Source organism: Artibeus jamaicensis, unplaced genomic scaffold (assembly GCF_021234435.1).
Source record: "Artibeus jamaicensis isolate MK-2021 breed Jamaican fruit bat unplaced genomic scaffold, CSHL_Jam_final contig_1127, whole genome shotgun sequence".
NCBI lineage: Eukaryota > Metazoa > Chordata > Mammalia > Chiroptera > Phyllostomidae > Artibeus > Artibeus jamaicensis.
In genome coordinates this window covers 3,915,670-3,943,002 of record NW_026521219.1, presented here as the reverse complement: position 1 = coordinate 3,943,002, position 27,333 = coordinate 3,915,670, and the positions used below count along the sequence as shown (strand labels likewise).

Sequence of the window (27,333 nt, the reverse complement as noted above, 5' to 3'; positions counted from 1 at the left end):
CAAAGTGAGAACAGAGGGAACATATCTCAATGTAATAAAGGCCATATATGACAAACCTACAGCCAATATCATACTCAATGGGCAAAAACTACAAGTGTCTCCCTTAAAATAAGAACAAGACAGAGGCATCCACTTTCACTACTCTCATTCAACATAGTACTGGAAGTCCTAGCCATAGCAATCAGACCTGAAGAAATATAAGGCATTCAAATTGGAAAGGAAGAAGTAAAACTATCAAAACAAGAAAAAAACCTATCATTATTTGCAGATGACATGATATTGTATACAGAGAATCCTAATAATGCCACCAAAAAACTATTAGAACTGATAACTGAATTCAGTACAATAGTAGGACACAAAATAAACATCCAGAAATCAGTTGCATTTTTATACACCAATGATGAACTATCAGAAATGGAAACTAAGAAAACAATCCCACTCACAGTTGCTTCAAAAAAAAATACCTAGCAATAAACCTAACCAAGGATGTAAAGACCTGTACTTGGAAAATTATAAGACACTAAAGAAAGAAACTAAGATATAAGTAAGTGGAAGCACATAATGTGATCATAGATAGGAAGAATTAACACCATTAAAATATCCAAAAGCAATCTATAGATTCAACACAATTCCTACCAAGACACCAATGATATATCTCACAGAACAAGAATAAATATGCCAAAATTTATATGGAACCATAAAAAGACTCCTACTATCAACAGCAATCTTGAGAAAGAAAAACAAAGTTGGAGGACTTCATGCTACCTGGTATCAAACTATTCTTACAAGGCCACAGTAATCAAAACAGCATGCTGTTGGCATAAAAACAGACAAAGATCAATAGAACAGAATAAAGAACTCAGAGGTCCAGGCTGGGTAGCTCAATTGGTTACAGAATCATCTCAATATGCCAAGGTTGCAGGTTCAATCTCTGGTCAGGGCACATACATATAAGAATAAACTAGTGAATGCATAAATAAGTCGAATAACAAATCCATGTGTTTTCCTCTCTCTCTCTCTCTCATCAATAAATAAAAATTTAAGAAAAAAGAATAGAGAGCCTATAAACAAACCCACACCTTTATAGGCAATTAATATTTCACAAAGGAGGCAAAAACACAATAGGGTAAAGACCGTATATTCAATAAATGGTGCTGGACAGATACATGCAAAAACAAATGAAACTAGACCACTTCCTTAAACCATACACAGAAGTAAATTCACAATGGATTACAGATTTAAATATTAAACTCGAAAACATAAAAATCCTACAACAAAACACGGGCAGTGAAGTCTTGGACATTTCTCATAGCAACATTTTTTCTGATCTATCTTCTCAGGCAAGGGAAACAAAAATAAACAAATGAGACTATATCAAACTAAAATGTTTTTGCACAGCACAGGAAACCATCAACAAAATGAAAAGACAGCTTACTCACTGAATGGAAGAACATATTCGCCAAGACATTTGATAACAGATTATATCTAAAATTTATCACGAACTTTTAAAACTCAACAACAAAAGACGTCCAATTTAAAAATGGGCAAAGGATCTGCATAGACACTTCTCCAAAGAGAACTTATAGATGGCCAATAGACATAAAAAGATGCTCAACATCACACATCATCAGAAAAATGCAAATTAAAACCACAATGAGATATCACCGCATATCTATCAGAATGGCCATCATCAATAAATCGACAAACAAGTGTTGAATGCGGATGTGGAGAAAAGGGTACCTTCATATACTTGGTGGGAATGCAGACTGATACAGCCACTGTGGAAAGCAGTATGGAGTTAACCTTTAAAAAATTACAAATGCAACTGCCTTATAGCCCAGAATTCTGCTTCTGGGAATTTACCAAAGAAACTAATTTGAAGGAACATATGCATCCCTATGTTAATTGTAGCATTATTTATAATTGCCAAGATATAGAAGCAGCCCAAGTGTCAATAAGATGACTGAATGAAAAAAGCTGTGGTTTACCCAATGGAATACTACTCAGCCATCAAAAAAGGGAAATCTTACCCATTGCAACAGCATGGATGGACCTGGAGAACATTATGTTAAGCAAAATAAGCCAGTCAGAGAAAGACAAGTACCATATGATTTCACTCATATGTGAAACCTGATGAATAAAATGAATAAGCAAAACAGAAACAAACTCACTAAGAGAGCAGGCTGACAGCTATGTGGGTGGGGGATGGGTAGTTGGGGTGGAAAAATTGAACAAAAATGGAAAAAAAGAGAAAACTCACAGAAAACAGTTTGGTGATTGCCAGGGGAGGGTACTGGGGGAGGTGCAGGAGGGTATGGAAGGATAAATAGTGATGGAAGGAGTCTTGGGGTGGTGAACACACAATACTGGACAAATGATTTATGTGGAATTGTGCACCTGAAACCTGTATAATTTTGTCATCCACTGTCACCCCACTAAATTGAATAAAAAGGGGAAAAAATAAAAACTAAAAAATAAAAATAAATTAAAAATCACTGTTAGGAAATCTGTCTTGCCAAAGAAACAATATGTATTGCAAATGAAATATATTTGTGTATTTATTAATAATGTAAAGATAACCAATCTAAGTTGCCAAATAAATTCATAAAAATGTCTTCAGTTATTTTGGGTACAATCAAAAATTTTAATTTTGCTTTTGGATATTCTAGAATATTTTTAGGGAAATATGTTGATCATGCCAAAACAATGAAAATAAACAGAATTAGAAAATAATCTGCCTCCATATACCTCAAAATTTTTAAAACTCAACATTATCTTCAAATAAGTGAAACATATATTCCTGAAACTTTCAGATTTTTGTGTGTGTATGAGAAATGTGGGGAAGGGAGATGCAGGGAGGGAAAGATAATGATGGAGAGGGCTGTACAAACAACTGAGTTTTTATGTGGGGACAAAACCTAAAATAGATTTTTTAGTGATGTCATTGTCAAAAAGCCTAACAAAGACAGGAAAAGTAGGAAAACCATTCCCTATCCCAGAATGGATGGGTTCTCCAATCCATGAACCTTGACTTGCCCAGGGCTTTTAGGTTACTTGGCAACTTGAGGAAAGCATATCCAGTGCTGTCAAGAGAATAATTCTCCCCAGGAGTTCTGTGGTTATAGCTAAGTTTAACAATTTAAGAATTAAAAATAAATGAAGGACTTATTAAAACATGCTAATCAGCACTTCAAATATTGCTGAAATGACAAGCAGCAATTTATCTAAACCTCACAACCCAATGAACAGCAGATAAAGGGGTGGCAACAATGAACAATTGGATCACTGGCTTCAGTATTTGCTGTTCTTCTCACCCTGTGTTGTTGATGTCTCTTGCCTGTGGTCTTACCTCTCTTCCTATATCATAGCCTGTTGTGTCTTTTTAATCATACCTCATTTTACTGTCTTCCTCCCCAGATTCTTTATTGATTTGTTTACAGTGGTTTTGTCAGACATTCTGATTATCTCTTATCCTGGCTCCTCTCAGGCATTTTTTTCTTTTATATAACCTTTGAAATTTTAAAATCTTAAAACAGTAACACTACTGGCATCACGTAAAATTAAATTACAGTTATATATTAGGAGGGAACTGAATTTTTATAGCATTCTGCCTTCCCATCAAGAATATGATTATCTGTATCTTTCCATTCCTGTAGGTCTTATCAATGAAATAGTTTAGGTTTTCTCAGTCAGGTAATGTGCTTTTCTTATTAAACTTATTTCTAAGTATTTTATAGTTCCTGGTCATTATTGTGAATGATTTTTCCAATTTCTTATCTAGAGTCTCACTGTGTATTTATCCAGGCAATGTACCAAATTTTCTGCTTTCTTTAAAACAGGTTTCCTAACTTCCCTAGTTACATAATTACCTACTCAACAAAAAACTTATTTTTATCTCTAATTTCCAAATTTTACCCGTTATTTTCCTGTTATTATATCTACTTATAAGTACAAACAAAGTTGAATAGTATGAAAGTTTAGTGCTTCATATTCACTTAATTGGTTTTAAGTGTTTCATCATTTAATGTGTTACTAGAAAGCTCCTGTCAACATTATGAGATTCCTCTGTTCTCATTTAAAGATTGTTATAAATTTTTGTCATATAAATTGCCTTTAATCCTTGACATGACACTGTATTGTTTTTAAGATTTTATTTTTTCTGAGAGAGGAAGGGAAGAAGAAAGAAAAACATCAATGTGTGGTTGCCTACCATGTGCCCCCTACTAGGAACCTGGCCTGCAACCCAGGCATGTGCCCCGACTGGGAATCGAACTGGCGACCCTTTGGTTTACAGGCCAGTGCTCAGTCCACTGAGCCACACCAGCCAGGGCTGACACTGTATTTTGGATACTGAACATCCTTGAACTTGGTCATAGGATATTTTTTAATTGTTCAATTACAATTGATCCCATTTCCTCCCCATTACTCTCCCCTGCCCTACCCATCCTCCACCTTCCATGTCATAGGTTATTATTTACTTGCTATTACTGGATTGTACTGACAATATTTAGATTTTGTCAGTCTCAAAGCATGTATTACATAATCTCTTGATTTTCTTTTTAGACACCATCTTTACTAGATTTTTTTGTTAATTGTATGCTGGCCTCAAAGTACCATTAATTGGGAGATTTTCACCTATTTTCATGGCATGAAATAGTTGAATGTTAAAGACAATTTTTAAAGCCTTCCTGTATCTGTGATATGCCTCCTTTCACCTTTTTATTTTCCTTCTCTCATTTTATTGTATCCTTGATCAGGTTCAAGTGTTTATCTAATTTATCTTAAAAAAATTTTTGTGGGGTTTTCTCGGGACAGAGTATGGTAATATGTTGGAGTAAGTTCTAGTTCACTGATTTTAATCTCCCTTTATTTCTTACTAGTTTTTTTAAAGTGAATTTTAAGCTCTGGCTGGTATAGCTCAGTGGATTGAGCCCAGGCTCTGAACCAGTGTCATCAGTTCAATTCCCAGTCACGGCACATGCCTGGGTTGCAGACCAGGTCCCTAAGTAGGGGACGCATGAGAGGCAACCACACATTGATATTTCTCTCCCTCTCTTTCTCCCTCCCTTCCCCTCTCTCTCTCTATAAGTAAATAAATAAAACCTTTTTAAAAAGTGAATTTTATTGTTCTGCTTCTAATTTTTTAACATTAGACTTTAGTTCCTTTATTTTTGTATTTAATAATAAAGGTGTTTAAGTCTATAAACTTCCTTTGGTTACAGCTTCACTGCATATTGCAATTATGAGGCATAATGAAGTAATGTGTAGACCAATTAAAAAACCAAACTGAAATTTCAGAAATAACATAATAATTTAATATGTGACAAAGATGGAAAATCATCTTAATGCTAAAAAGTATTTTTAATAAATGATGCCTATACAAGTGACTATCTTAAAATTAAGAACATAACACCCATATCTTTTGCCTTACACAGAAATAAATTCATTTGAATTCTTAAAAAAATTACACTTTGTAAAGTATATGATTGTCTAACCACTATGCGGTACATGTAAAGCTAATACGAAATAATATTGAATGCAAACCTATAACTGAGCCCTTGTGTGTGGGTCAGTTGGTTGGAGCATCGTCCTGTATACCACAAGGCTGCAGGTTTGAGCCCTGGTTGGGGATCATACATGAGGCAACTGATCGATGTTTCTCTCTCACATTGATGCTTCTCTCTCTTCCTTCCTATCTCCCTTAAGTCAATATATCCTTGGGTGAGGATTTAATTTTTTTTTTAATCTTGCAAGTAAGTAACTGCATGTACTATCACAACTCACGAAGAAGCCTTTTAACTGAGATTGAAAACTAAGAAAATGCATACAAATAAAAATTTTGGTATAGAAAATATAAACAAAATCTACAAATAGATTACTAAGATATTTATAACACAGATGATAATATAACATGCAGAAGGCTTAAATATTAATAGAAGAAAAAAGACAACTATCAATTCAATGGAAAAATAGAAGATAGTAGGTACATCTGTCATGAAATTTAAACCAGAGATAAATTGAAACCAGACATAAGGGAAATGCAAATCAAAGTAATGATGAAAAAGAGCTTTACATGCACAAGACTACCAAATTAAAAAGTTATACCTACTGCTGATGAGGATGTAGGAAGATTTGTTTTAATAAAATGGTGGACAAAATGTAAATTCCTATATCCTTTTGGAAAACAAGGTGATAATATCTGTAATAATTAAAAATAGATATATCTTTGATCCAGAAACAGCTAGGAATCTTCTCCCAAGAATAAAACTACCAGAGTATAAGGAAATAAAAACAGAGAGACATATTACATGCTCATAATTGCAAAAAAAGCTGGAAATAAAAGTGAATGCTCATTAGTAATAGTCATTCAAGCTGCTGAAAAACATTCCTCTTCTGGAAATATATTCCATCTTTTTTTATTCTTCTTAACATTAGGAGTGTCGCTTAACTAGCTGAGGCCAGTGCAGTGTGATTAGAAGTGATATGCCACTCCTGGGTCGAAGCTTTGAGTCAATGTGCTGCTCACAGGTCCCTTCCTATTTTGTAATGGCCGCAGAATCTTGTATCAACCTAGAGCTTCATCAGTCTGGACAGCTGAGTAACATGAGCAGGGCTCCCCTGCTTTTTTTCTTTTGGACATGGACCATGACCAAAGAAAACTTTGAGGGAAGGATAAACCACTGAGATTTTGAAACTGATACTATAGCATATAACCAAGCAAATCAAAAGTGACAGAGTTAAGGGAATGGCTAAATTGTGGTCCATCATATAATCAATTTTGACTTTGATTATACCTAATGGCTTGAAATTTTTTTCACAAGATACTGCTGAGAAACAAAAGGAAGATTCTGAAAAATGTTTATATTATTATTCCCATTTTTATAAGAAAAACAATACATCTTTAAACATGTATTACTATAGATAATCATATGAATATGGGGTGGGGGAGGAATGAAAGAATATGTACAAAATTGTTAAAATAGTTTATAGGCCCTGGCTGGTATAGCTCAGTGGATTGAGCGCAGGCCTGTGAACCAGAGTATCACGGTTCGATTCCCAGTCAGGGCACATGCCTGGGTTGCAGGCCAGTTCCTAGCAGAAGACACATGAAAGGCAACCATACATTGATATTTCTCTCCCTCTCTCCTTCCCTTCCCCTCTAAAGATAAATAAAATATTTTTTAAAAAGTTTATAAAAGAAAGATAAATCCAGAAGAAAACAATTTAAAAAAATAGCAAAGCTATGTGGTGTGTTCCCATGCCTGAGTTATTTACATGTTTAATTATGATTACAAATACTGTAAGTAAATATGCTACAATAATTTCATACGGTACTTCTTCGAATCCAAGATGCTTTGATGCTTGCTTTCTTTGTCTAATCTGCAGGAAAAGGTTTTCACACACCTGGCTGAAAATGCTACTAAGAAACACACCAGCGGTTCTCAAAAAGTGATCTTGCCTGAGAACTTGTTTAGAAACACAGATTTGAAGGGCCCTCTGAAGAAAACCTTGGATCAGAAATTGAGGATGGGGCCCAGTAGTATATTTTATCAAGACTTTCAAGTGATTCTGATGAAAATTTGTTCCTTACTTGATAAGATGTAGCCATAATTCAGATGTTAAAATATAAATATATACAGTATCTAGGATGCACATATATACAGTTTACCTTAGAAATAAGGTAACTTAGTAGACTCATTTTAATAGTCCTCCCCTCTCTGCTATACTCAATTTGCAAATATTTCTTACTTAAATTTGCAATGATCAGATCCAACTGGTTTTTTCTTTATTTTCTGTTTTTTAAAATCTTCTAGGTCATATAACTACAAACTAACTTTCCTTGAGATCAGGTGACAATCCTAAGGCCAATTAGGTGTGACAGAGTAAGACTAGGATGGGAGGGGACCAGCTATGCCAGAGGTACTTTGGGCAGTTTCCCTAAGAAGTGTGTTTGGAAATGGCAGCCAACAAATGGCCTGGCATAATTGTATTATGTATTTTATACTTTTATACTTTCTTTGTATTATTATGTTTATGTCTTAAAAATATTATACTTTGGTATTTTTTTAAAACTGTGATGCTTTTCCTTTGGTACTTTCACATGCTTTATAATTTTGTTTTTAAAGTCAGTTATATGTCAGTACCTTCAGTTAATCATTCTATGTCCAATTTTCAGCTTTATGTTCACGTATATATAAGTATGTTTGAAAATAATTTGTTCATAAAATAAAAAAAGTTAGTTCTGACTGGAGCAAAGGAACATTCTTCCCTGTTGTTGCTGTTGTATTTTTTAAAAAGAATCTCTCAAATGCAACCTCCAAATTATGTCTTATTTTTTTAGCATCTTATGGCATAATTGTACCTTTTACCCTACAGTAATTCATAATTAATTATTAGGTTTGCACTCATTCTCACCTTCTCTAATGCTTTCATTACTGCCACTGAGATTCCTATAGCCTTTACAGTTTATCATGTTATTCCTCTGCTTGAAATACTTCAGTGATGTTTTAGGATAATGACCAAAATCTTTTTTTAAATTTTTAAATTTTATTATGCCATTACAGTTTTTCTATTCCCCCCTTCATTCCCCTCCACCCTGCACACCCCTGCCCCTACCATTCCCCCACCTTTAGTTTATGACCATGTGTCTCAAGTACTTTAGATTCTGTATTTCCCATACTATTCTTGCCCTCCCCTCTATTTTCTACCTACCGTCTATGCTACTTATTTTCTGTATCTTCTCCCCCCTTCTCCTCCTCCCACTCCCCTGTTGCTAACCCTCCATGAGATTTTAATTTCTATGGTTCTGCTCCTGATCTAGCTGTCCTTTTAGTTTGCTTTTGTTTTAGGTGTGGTTCTTAATAACTGTCAGTTTGCTGTCCTTACACTGTTCATCTTTTTTATCTTCTTTTTCTTAGATAAGTCCCTTTAACATTTCATATAATAAGGGCTTGGTGATGATGAACTCCTTGAATTTGATCTTATCTGAGAAGCACTTTATCTGTCCCATTCTAAATGAAAGCTTTGCTGATAGAGCAATCTTGGTTGTAGGTCTTTGGATTTCATGACTTGGAATACTTCTTTCCAGCCCCTTCTTGCCTGTAGGGTCTCTTTTGAGAAATCCACTGACAGTCTGATGGGAACTCCTTTGTAGATGACTGTCTCCTTAGCTTTTGCTACTTCTAGGATTCTCTCCATTTTAATCTTGGCTAATGTAATGATGATGTGCCTTGGTGTGTTTCTTCTTGGGTCCAACTTCTTTGGGACTCTCTGAGCTTCCTGGATTTCCTGGAAATCTATTGCCTTTGCCAGATTGGGGAAATTCTCCTTTATTATTTGTTCAAATAAGTTTTCCATTCGTGGCTGTTGCTTTCCCCCTTCTGGTACCCCTATAATTCGGATGTTGGAGCATTTAAAGATGTCCTGGAGGTTCCAAAGTCTCTTCTCATTTTTTTGAACTCGTTTCCTCATATTTTCCTGTTTGGCCACTATTTTCTTCCTTCTGGTTCACTCCCTTGATTTGAGTCCTAGTTTCCTCTTCATCACTATTGGTTTCTTATGCAATTCCCTTCATTTCAATTAGTTTAGCCTTCATATGTTCCTCTAATTTGTGACTATAATCAACCAGTTCTGTGAGCATCCTGATCACCAGTGTTTTGAACTGTGCATCTGAAAGTTTTGCTATTTCTTTGTCACTTAGATTTATGGTCTCTGGGGCTTTGAGATCTTCTTGAGCCATTTTTGGTCTGTTCGTGCCCATTAATTATGAGGAGCAGAGCCTTAGGTGTTTACCAGGGCGGGGCCGCCCAGGTAGCTGGGTTGTGACGCTGTATGTGGGGGCGGGGCAGGGTCAGAGCAGGGAGATAGCAGCCCCCTCTGCTGCCTCTCGCCCCTGGGGCCTGCTTGGTCATCTCACTGCCCACTCCCTTGCTGGTCTATCTGTGCACGAATGCGGGACCACAGTCAACCTGCAGCCCTGCATCCTCGCTGGGTACGCCGGTCCCTCACTGGGTCCACGCCTGGGATCTGCGTGCCTGAGTCCATCTGACCAAGTTTTCCTGTGCAACCATGCTCTGCCAGCTGCTGGCTTTGCCTCTCTTACCGATCAGGCTGAAGAATTTGTTATCAGACTTCCGAAAAGTTCAATTTTCTGTGTTCTGGCTGTGTTTTCTGTTGCTAATATTTTGTTGTCTCTAAACTTGGTTGTGGGAGAAAGCACGGCGTCTCCACCTATGCCTCCATCTTGGCGGAAGTCCAAGAAGGTATAGGGTAATGACCAAAATCTTGAATATGGTTCAAAGCCCTGCATGATCAGGTCCCAGCTTACCTTTCCACCTTACTCTCAGCTCCAGTTACACAAGCTTTCTTTGATTTTATTTTAAAAATCATGAAAGTGTTTAAACATTCTAAAAGATAACAGATTAATGAACCCATACAACCAATTTCCATAGTAATCAAGATTCAGCTATATGCATCTCTAAAATATATGTACATCTTATTTTTTTCAATTTCTTTTATGTAGCCAGGTTAACCGAGCTTCTAGGGTAAGATGGTATGTTATGAATCCAGTCTTGCTGAAGAAACAATTTCTTTGGGCCTCATCCTGTCCTTTTGTAAATTGGGAGTAATAACAATATATATCTCACATTGTCATTGTGAAGAATAAATTAATGCATACACTGAAAAAGCTTAGAACACTGTCTGACATCTAGTACATAGTGAAGCCATGATCATTTAGGAAAAGTCATACATCTTCCTACCTCAGGGCCCTTGTACAAGCTACACACACAATTTTTCTCTTGTCCTCTCACACTTTGTTCAGTTTATGTCTACCAATAGTTTAAATATCACATTTTCCAGGAAGATTTCCCCAGCCTTCCCCGATTAGGCTCTATTTTCTGAACATATATTATGCTTTTCCTGCATGGCAGTTATTTGATATTATTAATTTGTGAGGCTGATTAACAGATGTCTTTCCCATTATACCATAAGGAAGCTCCATGAGGGGAAAACATGGTATCTGTTTAGCTGTTTCATATATTTTATTAAGTTTATTGAGGTGACATTGGTTAATAAGATTATATGTTTGGTTGTTTCAAATATCTAATACTTAATGCAAAATGGATACTCAAAACATTTATTCAATATTTAAGGATCAATTTCCTTTCATCTAATTTGTTTTGGATTAAATCCCCTCCTGTCAATATGTATATAGCTAATTACGATAAATGTAACAGTAAGTAAATGTTTAACAGGCTTAAACAACTTGTTTTCAGTGATTTAAGGGACTAAAAATATTGGAAGTATACTTAGGGTAACAGTGATTTTTGTGCAGCTTTATTCAGAAGAAAAATAAACACTTCTAGGTATAAAGTTTGTCTATTGCAGTTTAATTCTAAAATAGAAGATGATGATGTGGAAGTTGCGAGAGGTGTAAGCTAACAGTTAAGCCTCCCAATAAGTCTTCAATTCACACTCATATTTTTGCACAATTTCTACTTGTGATGAGTTTAGGGGATTTGATGACAAAAACTTTAGTGTCACCCTGGCTGGCGTGGCTCAGTGGATTGAGCGCTGGCTTGTGAACCAAAGGGTTGCAGGCTCAATTCCCAGTCAGCGCACATGCCTGGGTTGCAGGCCAGGTCCCAGGTAGGGGGTGTGTGAGAAGCAACCACACATTGATGCTTCTCTCCCTCCCTTGCCCACTCTCCAAAAATAAAATAAATAAAATCTTCAAAAAAAGTTTTGTGACATTAAATCTGTCTTTTTTCTAGAAGAACCCACATATATATATGAATTAGATTTGTAATTTGTTTATTACAATGGTGATAGAAAAATGTTTTACATAAAAATTTATTTTCCCAACATACTAGTCACTTATTTTCAAGTTTCCAAATCATATACCCAACTATTAGTGAAATAAAATGTAAATAACCAACCTCAGATAAGTTTCAAAAGCATCTTTTCTTAAAGTTCCGTTCACAAACACACCCCAAGTAGTTTACTCTTACTTCTAATCCAGAGCATTTATAAGGCAGTTTACAGAACCAGTGCAGAAGAGAAAGAAGATATGTCCAAATTCTCTATCTTGCATGCTGTTCTATACTTTCCTCTTGTTAAATCATTCTGCACATTAGCATATTCAATATTAAAAACTCCAAGAAACCTGCTTAACTTGGTTTAAAATTTTTAGAAACTTATTTGACCACAGAACCTATAAATGTCCCTCAAGACTAGGGTTATCAAACACACTTTGAGAATTGCTAATTTGGCTGCATTCAAGATTGACTAGTCCAGAATGCTATTTAAATTTTTTTTAAAAACCTTGATTATAGTGGTTCCATAACTCCTTAGTGACCTTTAAGAGTTTACAAATCATTCATTTATATAATTCACTTTAGAATTTATCTACTTGATATGTTTTATAATTTGCACAATCTTTTTCCTTTTTTTTAAATTATATATTAATTTACAGAGATAATATACTTTTTTTAAAGATTTTATTTATTTATCTTTAGAGGGGAAGGAGAGAGGGAGAGAAACATCAATGTATGATTGCCTCTAGTGCGTCCCCTGCTGGGAACTGGCCTGCAGGGAACCGGCCTGCAACCCAGGTATGTGCCCTGACTGGGAATCAAACCACGATTGTCTGGTTCGCAGGCCCGAGCTCAATCCACTGAGCTCTTTTTTCCTTTAGAAAAGCAAGATTGATTTGCCCATCTTAACCTTTGAGTACCTTAACGATTTTCTTTAAAACTTTTCAAGGCTCAGTAACAGCAACTTAATAACCTCTTCTTTTATGTTTTTTTTTTTTAACTGAGCATGAGTTTTAAATCATCCTCTCCTTCAGGACAATATGAGTTCTCATCATTGACCTTCTATCATGTTCTTAATGAGAACCTGGGGGAATGGGAGTAAAGTGGTACCTAAAGCATTTGAAAGAAAATGCAAACAAGCTTTATTACCTTTGGAAGGTGAAATTTTAAAGCTGTCAGCAAAGTACACTGATCCTTTCAAATCAGTAGCCTGACACAAAAGATGCATGCCAGAATGTTGTGAGGAATTATTTGAAAATACATGGCACCACTGGAGTTAAGACCTGAGTTATGTGTATTGCAAAAAGTTCACAAGGTGATTTTGATATATATTTCTAGATAAAAATTCTTGCTTTGGATAAGATATTCTTCACTGTAATAATTTAACAATAAGGATAATTTAGCTACTATTTGCAATAAAGATGATAAAGAACTGTGAGCTTTTCATTTTTCTTGTTTCAGGCCATGGGTCTATGGTATTTTCCTGAGTACACTGCATTGTGATTTCTTTAATAGTAGTTTAGGGTGCCCTACCATTATTCCTTGATGTGGCTTGTCAGAATTAAGATAGTAGGACTACTTTTCCTCAAGGTATACATTTCTTCAACTTGATCAACCAATTCTTCCTCTGTAGTTAAATTTAAGCTTCGAAGAGTTTTCATAACCCTTTTTCTTCTTCCTAAGAGCAGAAAAACAACAAAGGTACCAAAAGTCCTGCTGGAGTATTTCAGCACATTCTTTAGTAGATTACATTTCTCAGTACAGTCCAGTGTTGCCTGTGTGTTACATTGTCTTACTGGTAAACTATACATTTACATTCATGTGGCTAGACAGTCTGTAGTATGCCCCCACAATAATCTCCTCTCTCTATTTTGTCCTCAAAGTGATCTCTAGAGCAACCTTGTTACTGTATCTCTTCTAAATATACAGCACTACACCACTTCATCTCTTAAAGGTTCTGTTTCTTCTAAGTTATTTTTTCTATCACATTCCAATAGCTTTACTCCACCAACTCTTAATCATATATATTTATATATTAAAATATATTCATTATTATTCTGTTCAGTGAATTGTGTGTGACTTAAGTACAATCTGTGATGTCTGGGAAATTAAAGCATTTTTATTTTAGTATCTTAAAATCTTCAAATATCATAGTTTTTTAAAGAAACAAATACTGAATTTATTTTGGTGACTTAAAACAAGATATAATCTAAATAATTATTTTATCCTTGCAAATAGAACCTCCTACCTATAGCTAATAATTTAAGCACAGGTTACTATGCTTAAATGATTGAGATTTATGTGTACTTGGAATAATAACATTAAGTTTCAGCTGTCTTAGCAATACCAAAGGGAAAGAACTAGTTAAATGTCTACTTTGCTCCTAAACTACCAAGAGGTAAGACACATACAAATTTTATGGCAAGTAATCTAAAACTCTTCTAAAAATGATTAACTGTTATTCTATCCAACAAGAAAACAAATACAACAGATCTATCTAATGAGGTAAGACACCAGATACTCATCATGCAGTTTCAGTGTCTAGCAACAAACCACTAAACTTTAAAATTGTTTCACAACTTCTAATAACATATTCTAAGGGGTTGATAGCCACTATAAAGTATATATAAAAGTACTACAGCACACAATCCTCATGTAAATGTGCATATATATCAAAGATTCTCAAATGTAGCTTTGGAGTTCAACCTGGCAATCTCCAAAGTTTTCAGTACGTGTGTCAATGTGTGTGTGTGTGTGTGTATACATATATCTATATATGTGTGTGTGTAAACAAAGTCATTAGTATAACTTTTCATAACAGAATTTTACATGGAGTGGGAGAAATATCAAATGTATGAATACTGTACCTCTTAGAAAGCTGATGGCATCAATCTGTATTTTTCATGTCAAAATGTGACTGACTTGAGATGGCCCAAAGAACAAGTTATATTTTTCTCTTACCAAGAATTAAGAATGCAAAATATAACCATTAGAAATTAAAACAAAAACAAATAAGCATTTTAGAATAGTTTTTTCAGTACCTTCAAATTCTGACAAAATACAATACATTAAAAACTTAAATATATCAATTTTGTTTACTGCTACCAGACATTTTTAAAAACAATTTCCATTTTTTGTCCATATTCAGTAAATAACAAAATTGAACTCTTTGTTTTTTCATATCTGAGCTAACAGCTCTAGGACATTCCTAAAAAAAGAAATAATGTAACCAGAAATTTTAAAATGTTAAGATAGCTCAAAATAACAAAATATAATTGATAGTGCTAATGATGACCCTCTTTAAGCTTACACTTTAAAGGTTTCTCTTCATGAATGTGTCTTAATGGATTTTTTTGTTGTTAACAACGCCCCATTTACTCCAAACACACATGGCCTTTATTAAAAATAGCCTAAAATGTTGGTCACAATGCCAGAGATGGTCAGATTAAAAATAAAGTTAATGATAATAAAAATGGCCTTCCTTTTGTTAACTATTTTTTGTTATATGTGCATTTTAAAAATCATTATTTGACAAAAAAGTTGTAAAATATATATATTTCAAGTCTCAAAGTTAATTAAAAAAAATGAATAACATTTCATTTGAAAATAATAACTTCAGCTGGTAATGCAAGATTCCTCTGAGTTGTGAATCTATCGTCAGAACTATCACATTTTTAAGAATTTAAAAGGGGAATTCAAGGTAGGAGATTTTTTTTTCCTGCATTAAGAAGCAACTGATTAAAGATAGTACTTTTTTACATGTAAAAATAATTTACACTAAAAATCTCATGCACAAAGTCTGATACTTTATCAAAATAACAAGAATAAAATGAGCAATGAAAAAATAGCAAAAGCCATTATAAAAAATAGTAAATTCCTATTTAAATTACTGTGTTCACAGATTAAAAATGTTTATCGATTAACTGTATCACAGATTGTAGACTATTTTAAGCTATAGTATAGAAAGGTAACATGGAATATTTAAAATTGGAGCTGCACTTACCAAAATAGTTTTAACCTGAGTCTTAGATGTCTTCAGAAATGTAGCTGACAATAATATATGATATAGTTACTCTTTAGTAGTATAATTCAAGGTTATTGTTCTTTGAGTTACTGATTCTTCTTAAATATTTATGTAAAATTATAAATATTTATTCCATTTTGGAGCTTCTGGACACAAGGGAACATATGAATTTAAAAAGCTGTTATTTTTTCCTGCTATACAAGCACATAAAGCTGTCTTTCTTGTTCAAAATGCCTTAGAGTTCATCTTATTTTTGTATTTCAAGTTATTTAGGACAAATGCAAAAGATCAAAACAATTATCAGAGATACTTGAATATTCCCATGAAACATATCACACCCACTGAGGACTTTAATACAAATTCACTAAAGAATATCAAATTAATCATTTCTTCCTATAAATATTTTTTATTTTCTGTTTAGAAGTTGCAGTTTTAATTACTATTAACAGAAAATACATAACAAAAGCTTCCTAACAAGTGAAAAAAATAATTATAAATGCTGGAAAAATTGGCCTCATTAACATATTTACAGACTTAATACATATTCCATTGGAAATTAATTACATGACATTTATACAAGCATTAACATTTCCAAATCACTCTGAGTAGTGAGCACTTCAGTTTTTTACTGTCTATTCCCAAAGGTGACAGTCACTGAGTTTCAAGACAACACTGACAAGCATCAAAAATGGTCAATCTGAGATACTGCTGACACATTGTTCTGTTCCTTCACCTAAAGATATCTCTGTTGAGTAAGTGTCCTTATGCTTCTTCTTCTCTTTGCTCTGATCTTCCTGCAGCTTTAGAATTATGTTTCGAATTTCCTCTCTTTTTGTTCTCATTCTTGGGGGAGGAAACCAGTTGGCCAAATTCACAGGTAGTTCAAAATTAAGAATTGGATTCTGAAAATATAAATGTTAAATGCACATTAGAAAACTATAAGAAATAATAGTTTAGATTTTTAAAAAAAGCATTCCAGAGTTAAATGAAAAATCAATAATTTGTTTAGTACATGTTTACTTATTATCTATCATATGCCAGGCATTTTGGTAGCCACTGGACATATAAAATAGTTTCTGCCTACAGATCTTAAATTCTAGATCAGGGGTTAGCCATCCATGGCTAGTGGGCCAAATTCTGCCTACTGCCTGTTTTTATAAATGAAGCCTTGCTGGAACATAGCCATGTTAACTGATTTACATGTTGTCTGTAGAAGCTTTCTTGCCACAACATGAGAACTGAGAAGGAACAGAGACGGTATAGCTGCAAAGCTTAAAATACTACTTAGTATCTGGCCCTTTATAAAAAAGCTTGCTGACCCCAGTATAGACAGACAGATAACAGTTAAAAACAATGACTATGAGAAGTATTATGAAAGGAAAAGCAGTGAATCCTACAAAAATAAGTATCTGGGGGTTTAACACAATTCCAGAAAGTGATGTTTAAGCTAAGACCTAAAGTTAAGTACGAATTAGCCAAGTAAGGAATGACAGAAGCAGCCCTGGCTGGAGTAACTCAGTAGATTGAGCACAGGTTTTCAAACCAAAGGATCGTGGTTTAATTCCCAGTCAGGGCACATGCCTGAGTTGCAGGCCAGTTCCCAGCAGAGGACCCAAGAGAGGCAACCATACATTGATATTTCTCTCCCTCTCTCCTTCCCTTCCCCTCTAAAGATAAATAAATAAAAATCTAAAAAAAAAAAAAAAGAAATGACAGAAGCAACAGGAAAGTATTCAGGGTACAGAAGGTATGTACCAAGGTCTAGAGACAAGAAAGAACACAATACAATATTAAAAAAATGACATTCTGGTGGCTGGTTTATATAGACTGCTAGAGTGAGAACAGTAGAAAGTAAAGGCTAAGAGCTCGGACAGAAGTTCGATCATTCAGGCCACATGAATTTTTCTTTAACCCATGAGCAACAGGAAGACACTATAAGATTTAAAGAAACATGATTAGATGTGGGTTTTTGGAAAACAGCTGTGAAAAACAAGGTAGGAGGCAGTAGTTTATAATAGTGATGCTAGTATACTGAACTTCAAAAGCGGCATCAGGAACAAATAATTGAACATATCTGATATGAAGTCGTAAAATTCACAGGACTTAGTGGTAAACTAGATGGTGAATAAAGAAAGGAGTTGAGATAATTGTAAAGAATATCCAAGAGAAGTATGTGTGGTATTACACCTCTAAAGTCAAAGGAAGAGAGTGTTATAACAAAGAAATGGTCAGTGTTAAATGGTGCTGTGAGGTCAGGAACAATTTGAATATAAGAATGAGAATAAAGTCATATTACAGATTTGAGAAGTAGAATTTGTGGAACTAAAGACAGTGAATATGAACACATTTCCAGAAATGTATCTGAAAGAGGACAAAAGAGAGTGGAAAGACCTAATGGAGGGAGGAGTTGATCAGTGATGTGAAATGAGGTCACAAGTGCTGGATTTTATGAAATATGCAACCTTTCTATGCCTCAGAACTTCTCCAGTTTGGAAGTTTTTTGCTCTCTGGAATAGCTTTTGAAATGATAGTTTTTCAAACTTTTCAAAATATTTACTTATTGTTTTTTATACTAACATAAGATCTAATACAGTATTTTTAAATTTATTATATCATATCCAATAAATTGAAACCTACCTCAAAAAAGCTCTCAACATACTGCAATACATATACACCACAATCACTAAAGTTGTTTTGCTGGGGTACTTTTGGATTAGAGCCTTTCATAACATCTTTGGAAAAACTTCTTTTGCTTCCTTTTTTAACTTCCCATTCCACTTCTAAATACCTGTAATAATGAATATATCATAAGAATATACATACACACATAAATATATACAATCCTTTAGTTCCACCAGAATACAAAGTACAAGGTACAGATTTGAACTTACTCTCTTAGAATCTTTACAACATTTGATCGAGAAGGGCCTCTGAGTGAGTCCATCAGTAGGATACAAGGTCTGCAGGGTAGAAATGACCAAATTTTAACACTTTATAACGTTAAAAGTGCATAAAGTGCAAAAGTACATTAACAATAAAATATTCCTTTTGCATGCCTCAGTAAAACTTGGCGGGGGGAGGGAGGGCAACACAAAATAAAACTACAGATATACATGACCTAATAACAAAGATCCACAGTTATGTTAAATACCAAATAACAGAATATTAATCTAATTATATCTTAGTTATAAATATATTTCACAGAAGTTCCATAGCTGGTTTCTAAAAATACCTCAAAATTTAGCAGGATGGAGTTCCAGCCAAGATGGAGGGGTAGATAGAAACCCTTCGCTTCCTTGAACTAAAAGGAGGATAACAACCAATCTAAAAATAATAAACAAGCAAAAGTGCCAGAAAAATCAAACTGCGTGGAACTCCAACAACCAAGGAATTAAAGACACAATCAACCAGACCAACCAGATCAACCAGATCAGTAAGATAAGCAGACAGAGAACCTGTAAAGAAGTGGTGGACCATGGCTGCCTGAACAGAAAACTGAGACTCAGAGCTGACTATGGACTAAGGCAGGGGTTGCCACAGTGGGAGAAACTCCCAGTGTTACATGAGAGTTTGTTGGAAAGTTTGCTAGAAATGAGCAGATGATCTTCACTGTTCCCTCTCTGACCCCTCCCCCACAGATAGCACCACAGTGCAGCAAGGAGGGTTGCCCTACCCTGGTGAATACCTAAGGCCCTGACCCCTTACAACTTAATGTGAGCCAAGACTAAGAAATATGGCTGAAACAAAGCACAAAATTCCAGTAAAAGGCCTAAGTGACAAGGAGCTAGCCAATTTATCTGATGGGGGAGTTCAAAACCCTGGTAAACAAGATGCTCATAGAACTGATTGAGCTTGGTCGAAAAATGAAAGAATAAGAGCCACTCAAAGTGAAATAAAGCAAAATAGGGAACCAACAATGACAGGAAGAACACTAGGACTCAAATCAATGATTTGGAACAAAAGGAAGAAATAAACATCTAACTGGAACAGAATGAAGAAACAAGAATTCAAAAAAATGAGGAGAAACATTTGAACCTCTGGGACAATCTGAAACATTCCAATATCTGAATTATACAGGTGCCAGAAGGAGAACAACAACAGCAAGAAACTAAAAACTTATTTGAACAAATAGTGAATGAAAGCTTCCTCAATCTGGCAAAGGAAACAGACTTCCAGGAAGCCCAGAGAGTTCCAAAGAAGTTGGACCCAAAGAGAAAAACACCAAGGCACATTATCATTAAGTTACCCAAGATTAAAGATTAAGAGACTCTTAAAAACAGCAAGAGGAAAGAAGAGAGTTACCTACAAAGGAGTGCACATAAGACTATCAGCTGATTTCTCAAAAGAAACCTTACAGGCAAGAAGGGGCTGGAAAGAAGTATTTGAAGTCATGAAAGGCCAGGACCTACATCCAAGATTACTCTATTCAGCAAAGCTATCATTTACAATAGAAGGGCAGATAAAGTGCTTCCCAGATAAGGTCAAGTTAAAGGAATTCATCATCACTAAGCCATCATTATATGTTAAAAGGACTTATCTAAGAAATTGAAGATCAAAAATATGAACAGTAAAATGATAACAAACTCACAATTATCAACAACTGAATGTCTAAAAGAAAAAAAATGAAAACAAATACTAAGCAAACAACTAGAATAGGAATAGAATCAGAGAAATGGACATCACCCATGGAGGGTTTTCAGCAGGGAAGGGGAGGGGAAGCACAAGGGAGGAAAGGTACAGGGAAGAAGAAGCATAATTGGTAGGCATAAAACAGACAGGGAGTGATAAAAAAATGGTATAGGAAACAGAGAAGTCAAAGAACTTATATGTATAACCCATGGACATAAACTAAGGGGGATAAGCTGGAGGGTTGGGAGGTGCAGGATGGAGGGGGATAAAGGAGGAAAAATTGGGAAAACTGTAATAGCATAATCAATAAAATTTACTTAAAGAAATTTAGCAGATGTCAAAACAATTTTGAAAATGTGAATATATTATATTCCAAATTTCCAAAAGTAAGGTCATGCAAAAGTAGATGAAAATAATCCCATTTTGATGAAAACCTATTACAGATAACAAAACAGGTAATCATCCCATACATGAATTCACTTAGAATCCAATGATTTCTGCAAGATTCCACTTTAAACACTCAATACAAATCAGACTCAACCTTCAAAATTTTGTTACAAACCCAAGCAAGAAAGTCTAATATAATGCAAAATGACCTGGAATGTTTAAAGGTCTAGGGTTCTTCTGGCTAAAATTTTATGGGATTTGGAGCAGATCTCTTAACTGTTCTAGGTCTCTGTATTTTTCTTTATAAATGTTTTCTTTTCAAAAGCTGTTAGTGGAGTTTCAGCCAATATTTTCTACAAAAAGAAAAAAATCGAAAGAGATGAAGTCTACAGATAGGCAGAAAATTCATTACCTAAGAAGTCTCTAGAGACAGATTATATTACTTATGAAAACCAATACAGGTGCACTCTCATTTGGGACAGAAATCTCTGTGTGTGCACACATAGAAAAGGAGCAAGAGGAGGATTCAAATGATTACTCTCTCCCCAGTTTGATCCTCAGACATTGGGCATGACCCAGTTTTCCTCTCTGAACTTGACAGCCATTATAACTTTTACTTAAATACTTGTTTAGATAAAAACTATGCAGTCATGTTTTATTCTATGAAGGTACATAAATAAAAATTATCATGTAGTTTATAAGATATACATAGTTAATTCTTACTGTTTACAGATAGTAGGCTTTAAATGCCACTGTCCTACTTCTGAATTGCAAGTGTCATCAGCAAGGAATCCATCATCACTGCTATCATCCTATAAAAGAGAGCTTATATTAGTACTGAAAATATACAACTGAATAACTAATGACCTAACAAAACTGTACTATTGAGGATAAAAATCTTTGTAACAAATATGTAAAAAAAGTTTCTAGCCAGGCAATCAAACACTAGAAAATTTGTTATGTCACTCACTTCCAATTACCTAATGCCACCACAGTGACATTTTAATGAAAAGAAACTACAAATTAGAGGTCTCTGAAAAACTGTTACATCATTTACTCAATCTAGAATAAATTTCTAAACTCTAAATATATTATGACTGATTTTTCTCCATTCAAATACTACTGTTCTGATTTTAGTTATTTCTACAAAAACTTAGTTGGCTAAGACAATTGTTTTGCAATAGGATATGAATGACTTTTATTTATTATTCTTTTATATAATTTTTTAATCATAAATATTTCAAGGGTATTTGGAAATAGTTTTCTTTTTTTTTCTTTTTATTTTTAAAAGATTTTATTTATTTATCTTAAGAGGGGAAGGGAAGGAGAGAGGGAGAGAAATATCAATGTGTGGTTGCCTCTCATGCATCCACCATTGGGAACTGGCCTGCAACCCAGGCATGTGCCCTGACTGGGAATCAAACCGTGATCTTCTGGTTCACAGGCCTGTGCTCAATCCACTGAGCTACACCAACCAGGCTGGAAATAGTTTTCTTTAAAAAAAAACCACTTCACTTGAGAGGAGACAGCTTAATGATATGGTGTCTTATTCTATAAATTATCTTGAATATAAAATAAACAAGGCTTCTTTTGTTCTATGAAAAAGCTTCTGGCAACCTTATTAAAGAAATAACTGCTATGACTGAAGAAGCATAAGTGCCCACTACACACCTTAAATGCAATCTGAATGTGCCTGTGTTGGAGAGAAAAACTGTATTTCACAGCCATACATTGTTCATCTTTTAAATATGATAAAACATGGCTTTTGTTCATAAGAGGATTAAACAGGAAGAAGAAAGTGTAGTACAAAGTTATTTTCACTACCAGACAGATAAATTCATTTTGTCCTAACAACTAAAGAAATAGAGAATTAAAGAAACTGTATGCTGTAGGACTCTTAGAAACTTTTCTCTCAATAGAAAGTCCTCTTTAATTGAAGTTATGTATTTTCAATAATATACTTTATTCTGGGTGTTGTAAAGTTCATTAGAGCAAGTGAGACATTAAGTAAATATTAGAGTTGACCTATGTTAGTCTTAACTGAATATTATCTGCTCCTGCCAAAGATGTTAAATTAGACAAAAGAAAAAGAATCACTGGGAAAGTAGAAAAAGTAATATAATTCTGCTGTGCTCATGTACCAGCTAATTAAAATTTTAAACATCGTCCTTTTGAATTTCGAGTCAGACTAAAGGTTAGGTATGGCCCATAAATGATTTAAAAGAGGAAGAGAAAGGGGCAACTATTGGGTTGGCCAAAAAGTTTGTTTAGTTTTTTCTGTGCGGTGGTTCTAGTAATGCTTGGTTGTATTTTACTTCATTTGAAACCATGTTTTGTTAGATTGTATTGTGACTGCTGTCATATCAGTGTGCATTTTTTAAAAATATCAAAATTGGTAAATTTTTGTGCAGCCATTTTCATATTAAAGATGGAAGAAAGTATGCAACATTTTTGGCATATTATACTTTATTATTTCAAATGCAACCGACGCAAAAGATTTGTGTAGTGAATGGAGAAGGTGCTGACTAATGCAACGTGTCAAAAGTGGTTTGCAAAGTTTCTTGGTACTACTGACATTCTGACCAAGTAATTCTTTGCTGTCCGGCTGTCCTATGCACTGGGAGATGTTTAGCAGCACCCCTGGCATCTAGCCACTAGAAGCCAATAGCAGGAGGCAGCTGACATACTCAAAATATCCAAATCAAAAAAGTTATTCATGAAAATGAAAAACGTGTCTTTTATTTTATGGAAAAAACTAAACAGACTTTTTGGCCAACCCAACAGAACAAAACAGCCCTAATACATTTATCCTAGTAACTTTTTAACTGAATACTTAATTTTTGTTTTAAGATGAAATCCAAATCCCAATACAGGAGTTAGTGGCTGAAGAAAGAAAAACATTTAATTAGATAAAAAATGAGAACTGTTTGCCAAAAGCAGGTTTCACCTGGTTATCCTGATCTTCTGAGAAGTCGATGAGTTCATCTTCAAGCATTTTACTAGTAGCTTCAGCTGATTCATCACTATATTTTAGTCTGATTTTGTTCACATCATCTGTATTAATAAGAAACATTAGGTAATGAAAAAGGACATGCATATAACTTATAGTACACAGGCTGTAAGACTATAGGCTACTAATCAATAAAGGATATAGTAATTAAGGATACAAAATCTCAGCATGTAATATCCAAATATAAAATAAATTACTTTTTAAAAACTCTGGGTTGACATGTCAATTACAGAGTTGCTTCTACTATTCACACACTATAATTCATTAAAACTTAAAAACTAGGTAACAATTATGATTAAATATATATGTACATTTAAATACATATATCTATGTACATATGTATATATAAATAAATGTTTTTGTGCTAGGTATGCCAAATCTTTAATAACGAGAGCTACAATGGTCAGAAAATAACCTAAATGTCTAGTAATAAGACAGCTAGCATACTGTAGAACATAAAATGAAATACTGTACATTTTAAAAATAAAATCTCAAAATATAAAAATTGTACAATACAGGGTAAAAATAAATGATTAAAATTAAGTAAAATAGGCTTGCTTTGGACAAATAATTTAAAAAATACAAAAATGAAAATAACCTTCATGTTACAATAGCAGTTATGAACAAGTTCCTCAACTCCATATTTTTCCTTCACACATGGTTATATTTACAGACTATTCAATAAAATAAAACCACACAAGTCTAATGTAGGTGCTGGTACACCTTAATAACTCATTAAGAAAAATTTGAAATAAATATTTTTAAAGGTCCATTTCAAGAATCTAAATTCTTAAAAATCAATTATTTTGCTGAAATAAATTAATGACACAAAATGTTTCCAAGGAACATAAATTTACATGAAAACTGAGTCAGGCACTTTAATACCAAATACACCAATATCATTTATTATAGAGCATACCACTTCTAAGTTTTAAAAACCGTAATTTTAAGATAGGATAAAATGTATTTTAGCATACGTTTTTAAAAGGGAATTAAAAATACTACTATAAGTAATATGGAATGAGAAAACAGAAATAAAATGTGTTCCTAAAAAGATATATATAATAATTTAAATGTCATGAATGAAAACATACTATTTAAAATAATAAAGTGCTATGGTAAATATTTTAGTTATGCAAAGAACAACTTTTTCAATTTATAATTCTTAAAAAGTCTGTATGTTTGAAGCTAAAACAACTATATTTGAATAAAATTTCTTCAAATCCTCAAAAAATTCAGAATTAATCAATTATATCAACTTATTTTAGCAGCAAATTATTTCTATCTACAAAGCTATCATATAAACATGAAGCTTACATGAAATTAAACTATATGCATATTTTAAAAAATGGATAAAGTAATTCAAGTAGTGTTCTTAATTCCTTCGATTATTTCATTCAGTAAACAAGTGCCCTGATATAAATTTTGAGGTGCTAATTCCATTAGCTATTCTCTTAGATTGATCTCTGTTCCTAAGAGCTTCTAATAGTGAGATCACCTGAAGATGCTAAGTGTGTCTAGAGTTCAAACATACACATTTTTCATGTTCCATACAAAACAACTATTTCATGTACAGCCCAAGTGAAAAAACAAGAAATGCAAGTTAGTGATACAGTGATCCTATACATTATTATTTTCCTACATTTGACCTTAAAAAACAAAACCACAACCCTAATTCCTGTGCTAAGATACAATTCCACTCATTTACTATGGCATGTTATCTGACATCAGTAGACAATACATTAATAACTGTATGTATTTGATGGTTAAAATTTTATTAAAACTCTAAAATGCTTCAATAAGTTCTGTCAACTATAGTCCTAGCCCAAACAGAAATCAATTACTGAGATACTAATCAAATCACAAAAATTTTTGCAAGCTTTTCATATCCTGATTTTTAGTAAAGTCATCATTTTACATAATAGACTGCTTAACCATCCTCTCTGAGGTAGTAAAGTCACGTCTAGAGAATAGTCTTATTTAATGTACTTGGTGTATGATACCTTGGAAACATGATAAAAGCTATGGGACCTCATTCCTGAAAAATGAACAGACCCACTGTAGAGCACTATGTTTCAAACTGTGGGACACTATCATTAATTCATACATTAAAGAGAATAAAAAACATCAGTGTATCACACACATTAGAGGTAAATTAATTTCCTTTAAGGAAGACATAGTTGATAGCATTACACATATACTAAAAACAAAACAAAAAACCAAATGCACACACTATAATAAAAATAGAATACCTAGAATAAACAAACATTAAAAAACAAACTACATAAAACAGATTATTCCTGACTGGTCTCCACTAGCATTTGTGAGATTTTTTTTTTTTTTTTTTACTGAACTTTAACTGGCTATTACAACTTTAAAGACTAGAACATTAATTTGTAGTAGAAGACTAGGAGTTTCTGGGGTTTGTGTATATGAAACTCTAGATTTTGTCCCATTACTTTGTTTTAACTCATGTACTTTAATTCAGTTTTAATTTGAATTCACATTAGATGAGATTACTGATCAAAGGGGAACTTAAAAAATAGTTCAATTGAGATATAATTCATATAACATTCCCTTTCTACCTTTATCTCCCAAAGGGCACAAAGACCATCACTCTAGTGCTATTATTAGCTTTATTATTATAAAGCTAGCTTTATTATTATTATAGCTCATTAAAAAGCTAAGTATGTCAACTTAGTATGTCAAACTGCAGCTTAGTGTGTCAAAGTATATAAAAAATAAAAATATTTTTAAGAGCTCAGCAACAGCTTTCTGACTTACCAAAATAAGCTGGCAGAAATACCAAAAGTATGTTCAGCATTCACATCTTTCTGAATTCACATATTTTCTTCTATGCCTTATTGATCTTTTTTGTCCAAAGAAAATATATTAGGATCTATTCATAGTTTAGTAAGTTTGCAAGGTACATACTATAGCATGTCATGGGTTTTATGGAGCAGACTATATCCATGCTTATGGAGCAGACTTTGGGGTTGGAAAGAAAATAATACAATTGATTTCATACGAAGTATGAAAGTATTTAAGTATTGGAACAGAAACCTCAGATTTCCATAAGAAGTTCTAGAAATATGGAAGTAATTCAAGAAAAAAAATTATTAAAACTGAAGAAAAATAGAGAGAGGCTGGACCAGTGCCATCTTTCCCACTGAAAACAATGAAGGAGAATGAAGAATAAGAAAGTAACCTTTAATTTCAATGTCAACAACTATTTTGGAGGAGAAAACTTTAATTTCTGCTTCTGGCCACTTGATCTCCATTTGCCCATCTGTAAATGGAGAAGACTGAACTAATTCACCTTACAGATCTACGACTGCATAACTACTGGTAATCCTGAATACAGTAAATTTCCTATGAAATTAAAATAAATCCAAGATTCTATCAGTAAAAAATATTTTAAAAGTTCACTCTCTGTAGAGGTGAAGGGAGGAGACTGCACAAGGAAA

The 27,333-nt window shown here is 33.7% G+C and overlaps 1 protein-coding gene across 10 annotated transcripts in view; it reads right to left on the bottom strand.

The window, feature by feature from the left end:
* Window positions 1-12,764: 12,764 nt before the first annotated feature.
* The window catches only part of SENP6 (SUMO specific peptidase 6), a 116,910-nt gene continuing 102,341 nt past the window's right edge, over window positions 12,765-27,333 (bottom strand). For 4 of the 10 annotated variants that reach the window (XM_037132993.2, XM_037132995.2, XM_053664121.1 and 1 more), the window contains 5 exons: window positions 23,804-23,910; window positions 21,580-21,668; window positions 18,732-18,800; window positions 18,478-18,628; window positions 14,842-16,742 (listed from right to left, as the gene is read on the bottom strand). In XM_037132993.2, coding sequence (XP_036988888.2) covers window positions 16,533-16,742; window positions 18,478-18,628; window positions 18,732-18,800; window positions 21,580-21,668; window positions 23,804-23,910 — 626 coding nt within the window. In that variant the 3' untranslated portion in view covers window positions 14,842-16,532. Of the gene's footprint in view, window positions 14,773-14,839; window positions 16,743-18,477; window positions 18,629-18,731; window positions 18,801-21,579; window positions 21,669-23,803; window positions 23,911-27,333 lie in introns of those variants that run through there. The other 6 variants (XM_053664115.1, XM_037132996.2, XM_037132992.2 and 3 more) reach the window with 4 other exon arrangements.